The sequence below is a fragment of the Larus michahellis genome, chromosome 13 (assembly GCF_964199755.1).
Source record: "Larus michahellis chromosome 13, bLarMic1.1, whole genome shotgun sequence".
Classification (NCBI taxonomy): domain Eukaryota; kingdom Metazoa; phylum Chordata; class Aves; order Charadriiformes; family Laridae; genus Larus; species Larus michahellis.
Window position 1 is genome coordinate 8,390,200 of NC_133908.1, and position 10,514 is coordinate 8,400,713.

Here is a 10,514-nt window from a genome sequence, read left to right on the forward strand (position 1 = left end):
TAAGACCTAGAAGCTTCTGTAAACAAAAGCAAGCTCCTTTTTGCAAATGGAAATGCACTATGTTAATGCTACCAAGAGAGGAAACTTCAGAATTCTAAAAACAATGATAAAATTATTGAAGATCCAATTTTCTTTTCTACAGTTAATCTTCATCTCCTTTCTGTATCACAGTCACATTATAAAATGAACATTTAAGGTTGAATTCCCCATTACCTTAAGCTCAGTCACATGTACTGGAATGAAATCCTTGCATACCATAAAGCTGCATTTTATGAGCCTGCCCAAAGAGCAGGAGTAGTGGGGGGAGTGCTGTGGGTCGAGGCGGACAATAAGGCAGGCTACAAGAGTGATCGTTTCAGTTTTAATCACACACTCACTGAGACACATTCACTTACCGAGATAGGTGCAAATACAAGCAAAGCAACGCAGTACAGAAGTTTGATTTTAGAACCAACTAATGTAGTTCTACTAATAAAGCTGGGAATGGCTTGGTTTTTTAATGGTAGGTATATCCCAAACACAATCTGATACCCTGCTGGAATTTTTTTTTTTTTTTTTTTTTTTTTTTAAGCAGCTCTGGAAATTAGAGGCCCAGCCTCCACAGGATTTTCTATGGCAGCTGCATGACTGACTCGCCTCTTTTACATCCATTTATTTCATACTTCATTTACCAGATTTAAGAAAACAAACACACAGCACAAAGGTGTTATAACAAGGAGTTTAAAGGAAAAAAGCATGGGTTTTCTTTCAAATAAAAACGATCTTAATTTAAGTGAGGAAAAAAAATCCAGTTACTAGAAGATAGAGTAACATGGGCTTGATCTGCAGTATTTAAAAAACAAGGAGAACCAAGTATGTTTGAACATATTTAACATACTGGCTACTGTTGCCAACTAAATGAAAAAAAATATCAAACACAAATGAAGCAGCCTCCAGAAAGAAAGTATCCCAGCTGCCCAGTGGTGTGCACCAGGACACTAAGCACGGGAACCCTGCAGCCTCCGCTGCCATCCGGGGGGTTCCCATCCCACCAGCAGCTCTCACTGGGCCACCAGCACACACCGAAGCAGCTGGGAGGCCTTCCCTTCCTGGAGATGTAAGACGCTTTGCTAAATAGGATCTCTAATCGCTTAAAATTCTGCATCTTTCACTGTCCCCACCGGAACCACACTGTCTGGTTGATCTCTAGCATGCCAGCTCAGCTGACCTAATTCCTCCTGTTATTCTGATGCTAGGAGACAAGCCAGGTGCTCCTGCAGCCAGACAGAACATCATTGCCCTAAGCAACCAGCGATGCAGAATTTGATTCATTTCTATCAGCCCCCCCTTGAAACAACCTTGCTTAATAAACACACACAGCTTGGAGATCCTCACTTTGCATTTTGAGAGCATCTCTTTATGTTTATGGTGGTATTTAAGGCCTGCACATCATTAAGCAGGAGACATCACACAGTTAAAGCACCTCTTTGCTATCCACTAGGCACAAAAGAGGTTCTAAAGCTATCTGTTGGCAGGGCTCTCCCTGGATTCTGTTGTGGACATTTAACATTAAATTTCTCAGAGAGAAACTATAACGTCTGAAGACAATTAAGATGGCTTCTCTTAAGCCAAGTATATTTAGGTCTGTACCTGAGAAACATTGCCTTGGAAGACCACAACACTCATATTCACTTTCCATCAAATTCGCCATTTACTACTGCTACATGAACATGAATAACAGGAAAAAAACCCCAAACAAAACAACAAACCCAAGAAAAAGCAACAAGCAAAAAAAGTACATACTTATTTTGAAAACAAAGTCAAACCAAAAACCTTCTCTCCTTGACTTTGCAGATCAAAGACCGCCACCTCTGCTGGCCACCCCCGTGCCTGGCTTCTCATTTCCCACTGTATCTCGGCCTGGCTCGTGGAAGACACACGTCCGCTTCAGAGGCCCAGAGCTTCTCTAGGAGTTTCCCCAAAGCAAACCAGAGCCATCCAGCTCAGATTCCTACCACCAACGCCAGCCCTGCATTTGCTGGTCTGCCTGTTGAGCAAGAGCTTTTCAGTTGGTATTGAGAGGTGGGAAGGCAGGGGGCGCAGGCAAGGGAGAGGAAAAAGGAACACACATGAAAGTGAACTGTACCCTCAGTTCTCTACGCAGGCTTGAGCGTTAAGATGAGCTTTTGAAACACAGTTTTATTGCAGTTTCACAGTTTAGGGTCAAGTCCAGTCTGACCACAAAATTAAATCTTTTAATTGGGCTTTGGTTTAGACCTATAAATATTTGAAAGAAATTCAAACTGTGGGTCTCCATTTGAATTCAATCCTACCCAGCCACTGATTAGAAGGCACCTCTTCCCATCCATCTTCCAAATCTCCACCTCCTTGCTTTCCTCACTCCAACCAAGCGCGTTCAATCATCACAAGGATTTTAAACAGTGGAAATTTTCATAATTGAAACACTGACAGAGCTTCAAGAAGAGAAGCACGAATAGCACCTTAGCCGTTACCAGAGCTTTGCTGTCAAACTGTGAACAAAACAGCCTACCAGTTTCCGATTACTCCTGGGAAACATTCCTTAATCTGTCATTATAGTCTGAGTAATGCCACCTTCCACAGGAGCTTTAGAGGCTATTAACTTCCACGTCGCCGGCTCTTCCATGACATCCTAATCATGTGAGAGGAACACAGGTATGTGCTTTACACACAGGATGAGTAAAACAGTGATCATGACTTCAGAAATGCAACAAGACCACTCCCTCTAAAAAAAGCCCATGACTCTCTGAGGTCTATATTTAGTGGTCAGCATTTGCTAGATGTTTCTGTGACCTGCACAGTGGGGTACTCAGCTAGCGAAGCCAACATTAGATACAAGTCCAAGACTGTAAAATTCTCTGCTCTCCATAAACATAGCCATTTTGGTCCATTAAACTCTCAAGCCTCATCCTACAAAATTACTGGCAGAGGGTGGTTGGGTTTTTGTCCTTTTCACCTTCTAGCTCTAAATTAAGCCAGATGCAATCTTCAATAACAGAGTGATTCCCTCCAACAGATGCGAGGATGCTGATGGAGCAGGACAGCAGACACCCCATTCTTGTCCGCAGCACCAACAGAAAGAGGATTGCTTGGCAGTTCAGAGAAGCCTGCACTTTACTCCCACTCACCAGGCAACTTGCCAGCTTCGCTCAGGGATGGAATTAAAACAGGATTTAACCAGGCAGGCAGCCTGACCTCAGGAGTGTGATCTCGCAGGCACAGAGTGCCTCCTTAGTCATTCCAAGTGTCACAGCGGAGCCCTGCCTCCCAAGATGGGGCACCCCAACAGCAGTGCCCGAGGAACAGAAGATCCTGCCTTAGGTGGCACGAGAGGTGGTGAGGCAGGGAGGTGACACTGCAGCAACACTGATTCATCCAACATCACACTCATCAGCAAAGCGCTGCAGCAGGAGCGAGCGGAGCTGGAGGGCACACCAAAGGACACTGCCGTACATGGAGCTCCGGAGATCCCAGGGGACAGCAGGAGGCACGTACGCAAGATGTGGACTAGCAGCTAAAGGCTCCGTCTTGGAAAAGGGCAATGGTGCAGAGAGCACAACAGAAGATCACAGCCCAAAAGCCAGGTCCTATTGATCACAAGGACTTTCTATACAGCAACAACAGAACCAGCCTGTTATTACTTGGCTCTCAAGACCAGCCCAGGGTGACTGATCATTAAGCTGAGATGTGTTTGTTCTGCCACCCATGCCTTAATCCATCTGCACAAGAAAAACTGCACTGCAAGGACTCTGTGTTCTTTGTCTCCAGGAGCTCCAGGTGATACAGTCACCCCAGCAAAAGTATTTTTGGTGAGTCTGTACTGCATGAGCGAGTTAAGCATTCCTCTCAGCTCATCCCAAGCTGGTGAGTACGATAAGCCAACGTGACAGAAAGTTATGGGAAGACAACCCTCAGGTAACGTAGGCTGAACCAGAAACTCAGCAGCACAGTGCCCTGCATGACATTAACAGCTATGTTTCCACAACTGGTCCATCCTACCCATGCAAAAATTAGAGAAAAAAAACCCACAAAAATCACCTGATACCCACACAAGCACAGTCATAGCTAGGCTGCTTTAAGAAGCAAGCTGAGATTACAGCACACAACTAGGGAAAACGTGCCAGTAAAATAACCCTTACCATTTCATGCAGGAAAACACTTTCTAATATCCAAAGCGTGATTTATGTCCAGGAATAGCAGATTTTCTGCCCTAGCACCAACACAGCTACATGTGAGATCTTCAGTTGACACATATTCAACCAACCTTCCTGAGGCAACTGGCACAGAACAGGGAAGAAAACGTACCCAGGACCTCCCATTGCTCCAAAGATCTTAGCTACATTTAAGAACTTACTTCTTACTAGTGCTGGAAGAAGCTGTCTAGCACACAGTGCTCCCAGGACCCAACAAGTTCAAGAGCTACCTTCCTACCATTGAAGCCCCTTGGCTTATCAAGTGGTCTCTGATCACAGACTCAACATCCAGAGTCACAAAAGAAACCAAACCAAGTCCCACACACCACACGCTGCTAAGCTTTCAGTGTCAACACCTGTGAACGAATTGAGCTGATCCTCAGAGTTTTGGAAATCCGTTTTCCAAGAAACCTCATTTCCAGACCAAGTCCTCACCCAGCAGAAACCACCATTTGTATCCTTGTTGTCACAAATTTCCACCTTAAGGGACAAGGCCTCATTTGGCTGTCTTCAAACAGAGTAAAAAGTCTTCTGGGATCCAGATGTCCCTCTAAACTGCTGTACTCCCCTCAACTGCTGCAGTCTGGAGACCCCAACTCCAGCCTCTCCGCAAGCCAGCCAAGGAGTCAGGGATTGCTCAGCAGCAACTAATGCGCTCCACATACGGTGGAATATGATTTCTTTTTTATGCCAAACATCTCCTGTGCCTAGGAAAGGTCCGCACCACCAACCCCAGACACTAAAACAGACAGTACTTTTAGAAACACAATACAATATGATTTATCCTCTTTTTGAGCAGGGGTTCTCGCATTAGGCTCCTAGACTATTCACAGCACCTCTCATTAATACATGAGCACATAATAATGGGAACATGCATATTTCATTTTGTGAGCCAGTCTCATGTAATGATGCTGCTCTTAGGACTCTAGTGAGGGGATCTATAAAAGTCCAGACACTGCAGTTTAATGCATTAAACATTCACCAGTATCATTTATTCCTAGGAAGCTTCTTATTTTGCCATTATTTATGAACCAATATCACAAAGATGTATGAAACAAGAAGGAACACAGCAATTTTCCTGGATTTGAAGGATAAAGCAAGTGTGTCAGGGTGAGAGCTGCTGTCACTATTAAATATCAGCACTGCAACTATCTGTCTGGGGCAAATCTGGCATTACATCAAAAATCTTGATTTGTACAAGGCCTGCTTAGCATTAGCTTTTAACCAGGAAAACGCGAACGAAAGCATCATTGGGTGTAATCACTTGCTTACAGCCACTGTGGTTTTGGCAACCATTTCCTTGTGTGTAAGGAACATGCGAGTAAAAGTTAAAGTTACTGTTGACAGGAGGCGCAGAGGCAGGGACGACACAAAACGCGATGACAGAAAAAGCTACAGAGCAACCTTAAGATTCACAGGAAATATTTTTTCCTTTTTGCTCTATGATGTTGTAATACAAGAATAAACCTCTCCAGTTTTAGAAAGCCTGAAAGTAAGGGCTCAATTAACTGCAACTATGACATTTTCGAGGGTAAATATATATGCAGCTATGAATGAAGTAACCAATCTTGTATCAGAGGAAGAAGGTGAGTAATCAGTATTTTCCACAAAGTAAGGCAAGGTGGGCAGCAGCCAGCCTTCCACAGAACTGCGCTTTTACCTTTGCAGTAATTTACTCCCATACGACTCCTAAGCGGACACAGAGCAAGGTCCCACAGACAAATTACACACACAGCCGAGGCGGGTGGAACGCATCAGACTGTCTGATGACCCATCACCTTACACCAGAGGGGACTCCACACCCTGGCAGCACTATATAACATCCAGTGCCACCCAAGTCACGTCATTTCGTACAAGAAATCAAATTACCCAGGTCATACAAGGACTCTCTGACAAAGCTGATAACTGAACACACACTTGGGCATGCCTTAAGCCCAGGACCATTCTCATGTTCCTCTTTTGTGGTATCTTACTTGCTAATACCTCACCAGGCTACACCGCTATACACAGAATTTAACTAAAGCTCACTTGCCATCACATAAGGAGAAAAAATGCATTGCTGCAGTTGTAACAGTGATGAAATCACTCCTCTTGCAGGAAACATCTTTGAGCTCCTTCCTACCCGGCAGTTATCTGAAGCAGGGCGAGGAGTAGAACATGAACAAAGGTTCTGAAAGACCTGCAATAAGCAAATCCGGCAGCATAATGCTTCATACAAATGCAAACTATAGAGGAAGCACAGGAGCAGGCACTCACTCCCTCAACTGAAAAGTTATTAAGTAAACTTAGAAGGTACAGAGGAGAATGAAAAAAACATGAGACCTAATGCCCCAGGTGGCCTGTGCCCAGAGGAAACTGCCCCGGCTCTCTGAGCACGCATCAGGCCAAACACGGTCACTGCTTCCCATGATCAGCTCTAAAGGCTGGTTCAGGAGCAACTAAAGGACATTTCCAAGAAGCAATCCCGTTCCCGACAGCCTCCCCTCCCAGCGCAGCCTGAAATCCCCCACCTCCACCTCTTGACAAAGCAATGCCAGGCACAAAATGCTTCCCAAGGAGCTGGCTCCCCTCCCTGCAGCACCCTGCCGTGACCCCCTGCTCCGGCGGAGCGGGACAGGGTGGGTGACACAGCCCCGGGGCCAGGGTGACACGGGGAGACTACAGCACCCAGAAGGCACTGCAATTAGGCTGTACCAACCGGCTGGGACTCGTGTTGGGGTGACGCGGAGGCCACCGGAGCCAATCCACGGGAGAAGGAGGAATGTCAACAAACACGGCGGCCTGCGGGACATGTGATATCAGGGACAGGGCAGGCAGCTCCAGATAAGCTACCCCAGGGCCAGCCGGGGGGTCCAGCGATCACGCACCCATCGCTGGCAAACACCAGACCTTGGGGCGGCACAGGCTGTACCAACGCACCGCGTGCCAGCCCCTCCATCCAGGAGCAGGAGGGCTCCATTTTAGGCTTTTAGATCCTGCGGTGGGTTTGGGGTTTTTTGGGTTTTTTTTTTTTTTTTTAAAAGCATCACAAATGTCAGAGAAAGCTTGCGCCATGACCCAGCGGCATTGTTTTTAACTCAAAATTCAAGGGGGGAGAAAAAAAACAACAAAACGAGTAATTGGATAACTTGGGTTTCAGAGCAGATCAGTTTTAGCCCCTCAGATTAGATCTTCAGAGCTGACTTTGAAGGAAAAAGCAACTGTGGGAAACCACAATAATCTAAAAATGTCTGCTGCAATTTTTAACACTTAGTGACTGCCACAAGGACAACAGAAAAATGCAAATGAAAATCCTCTGGAACTGAAGACAATCATATGCTACAAAGTCATGCTCACACTATTTTTACATAGCTTAGGAAAAAGAAATTTTCTTAGGGAGTATATCCAGACCAGGGAAAGAAAATAAAAAGGAAGGCATTCCAAGAATAACTACTGTAATTTTATTTCTAACATTTTGGGAACTTAGTCGCTTCCAACACATAATATTCACCAAACACTGCATTTCACTGCATAACATCCCGGGAGCAGGAGCTCCCACCTCAACTCCCAACTGTGCAAGAGTTCTGTGGTCCAGACAACAATTAATACATGATCTGCTCAGGCATGTTTGTTTATCTTTCCCTAACTTATCACAAGACTTTTTTTTCCCCCCTCCCAGAACACACGTGTTTGATTACAAACATCTGTTAAAAACTGAAATTCCACAAACCCTATTCAGCCTCTCCCAAATCCCGAATGCTTTGCCGTAACTGAATGTATTTACCTGGAAGTCATACAAGGCAACGATGTTTTCATGTTTCAATTCCTAGAAAAAGCAAAACAAAGACCATAAGCTAGGAACAACAAAGGACATACAGAACAAAGCCTGAAGAAAACAAGTCAGTCTACTTTTACCTTAAGTATTTTTATTTCCTTCCCCAGCAGAGTTTGAGATTTTGCAAGGTTTTTCTTGTTAATGCATTTCACAGCTACTTCCAGCTCAGGCTTCTGAAAAAGTGCATATGTAATTCAATAATAAATGTAAATTTCACCATTAATTTACATTAGGATAAGCAGCCTCTTAAGTGAAAGAAGTGTCTCGCAGCACCAGTAAAGGCCCCTCACTTTATATCCTAATGCCTATCCCTCACTTGTTCAGACTTGCCCTTACCCAAATTATGCTTGTCAGCCCAAGGTTTGGCTTTTTGTTATTCCTTTATACGATGATTATCCTCTTATTTAATCACTAGAAATAAACGCACTGTGGGAGCCTTGGCTTATCCCAAGCCCTAATAATGGAAAATCCACGGCCGGATTGGTTTCCTTTTATTTACCAGCGAGCGATTTCCCCTCCTCTTGAAAAAATTAAGTGGAAAAGGACAAAACTTCACAGACCCAACAAAAACACCCCACAACAAGAGGTCTCTACGCACTTCACAGACAGTGTGGGGGGATGTTTTCTCTCGTTTGTTTTCAAGGTAAGGGCCAGGGACACCTCGGCAGCAGGTTGCCGGCCTCCGGCCCCGCTCTGGCCAGCCGCAAGGTGAAGCCACCTGCCTGGATCCTGCTGGCACACACGCCTGCCTCCCAAAGAAACTCCAGAATAACAATAATAAATAATAATAAATACGCCTACAATCACCAGAGCTGCCCCAGCAGTGGGGGCTGATGCCCAGGCTAAGAATAGCCACCCCAGCCCAGCGGGGATGGATGGGGTGACCGGGACATGGTGCCCAGCCTGGCCCTATGCATCTATAAATAAAAAGCAGGGGGGGGAGAAAAAAAAAAACAAAGAAAAAAAGAGATTATTCACCTCTTTGTGCCTGCCTTTGAAGACGACGGCAAAGGCTCCGTGCCCGATGAGGTCCTTTCTGCTGAACTCAAACTTTCCCACCGTCTCCATGGCGCTGCGCCGGGGGGTCCCCGGGGCCGGCGGGGGGGCTGCGGCCGGCAGGGCTTCAGAGCTGCAAAGGGGCGAGGAGGAGGAGGATGGCGGTGATGAAGGTGCTGCCTTGAAAGAAAATTAAACCTCTCCCGATCCAAACGCAACGGGTCAACCGTCCCCCTCGCTCGCCGCCCCCCCCTTCTCCTGTCAGCCCCCCGAGGAGCCGCCCCCCCCCGCCTCCCCTCCTGTCAGCTCCTCTCCCCCACCTCGCCCTCCTCCATGGGCTGCCTCTTCCTGCCGAGCGGCCGGGGGCTGGTCATTGTTAGCGGCCGGGGAGAAGTTGGCTCCTCAGCAGCGGGCCTCCCCCATCTCCTCCTCAGCACGGGCCGACGCGGCTCCTCCGGCGGCCGCCTCAGGCGGGGCTCCCCATACCGAGCGCCGGCCCTCCCCGCCCGGCAGGCGCGGCTTGGCGGAGAGTCCACCTTAAGCGCGAGTCCACCTTAACGCCCGGTCCACCTTAAGGGGAGCGGGTCCACCTTAAGCGCGAGTCCACCTTAAGGGGCCGCCTGCGCCCCCCGACCGTGGGTTCAGAGCGGGGCCGGGGTCGCCCCCGGGGTTTCGCCGCCCGCCCGGGCCCAGACAAAGCTCCGCGGAGCGCGGCGCGGACGGCGAGCGGCGGCGGCGCAAGCGCGGTGCGCGGCAGCGGGGGAGGCGGGCGCGGAGCGGCGGCGGCACCTGAGGCGGAGGAGGCCGAGCCCCGCGCATTTAAAGGCGCCGCCCGCGGGCAGCCCTGAGTCAGCGGCGCGGCACGGTCCCCGGTGCCCCTCCGGATGGGGACGGGAGGTCTCCTGTCACCCTCTACCCGCTCCGCGCCTTTGCTAAATGCCCCCAACAACTAAAGAAATGGGTCCGTTGGGGTGAATCTTTACAAATTCACCACAGGAGGGGTGACAGGGCCCAGGCGGGACCCGAGGGGCTGCAGGGCAGAGGTGGGCCCCATCCCACAGTTCGAAGCACCCCTTCTGCCACTTCCTCCACACGCCCCAGCCCCTCTCCACAGCCGGCTGTGGTGGGGGTCCAGGGCCCTGCCGCCCCTCTGAGGGGAGCGCAGCAGGCCTCCAGCTCACCCTGAGGAGGCTCTCCGCTGAGAAACCTCTTGGCACCCCGCTGCGGAGCTCAGTGTGCCATCGTTGTGAGGCGAAACCTTGCCCAGCCTGAGCATGGTACTCGGCCATTTGCAGTGATCCACCAGCTTTGCCCTGGGGGTGCGGGCCTGTCAGTTGTTACCTCCATCACAGGAACCTCTCACACGTCCGACCCGCTCCAGGCTGCCCAAACCCGCTCCCGCCAGCCATGGTGGTATCTAGACCACTTGCGCACTCACTCCGTTTTGCGTGCATCCTTATCAAAATGTCTGAAGCGGAACATCATATTCCAGC

General features: G+C 48.4%; 1 protein-coding gene across 9 annotated transcripts in view; it reads right to left on the reverse strand.

The window, feature by feature from the left end:
• The window catches only part of ULK1 (unc-51 like autophagy activating kinase 1), an 83,237-nt gene extending 73,370 nt beyond the window's left edge, over nt 1-9,867 (reverse strand). For 6 of the 9 annotated variants that reach the window (XM_074605874.1, XM_074605871.1, XM_074605868.1 and 3 more), the window contains exons 1-4: nt 9,342-9,532; nt 9,004-9,201; nt 8,106-8,198; nt 7,975-8,016 (exon numbers count right to left, since the gene is read on the reverse strand). In XM_074605874.1, coding sequence (XP_074461975.1) covers nt 7,975-8,016; nt 8,106-8,198; nt 9,004-9,201; nt 9,342-9,395 — 387 coding nt within the window. In that variant the 5' untranslated portion in view covers nt 9,396-9,532. Of the gene's footprint in view, nt 1-7,974; nt 8,017-8,105; nt 8,199-9,003; nt 9,202-9,341 lie in introns of all 9 variants that reach the window. The other 3 variants (XM_074605876.1, XM_074605875.1, XM_074605878.1) reach the window with 2 other exon arrangements.
• Between the last annotated feature and the right edge of the window lie 647 nt (nt 9,868-10,514).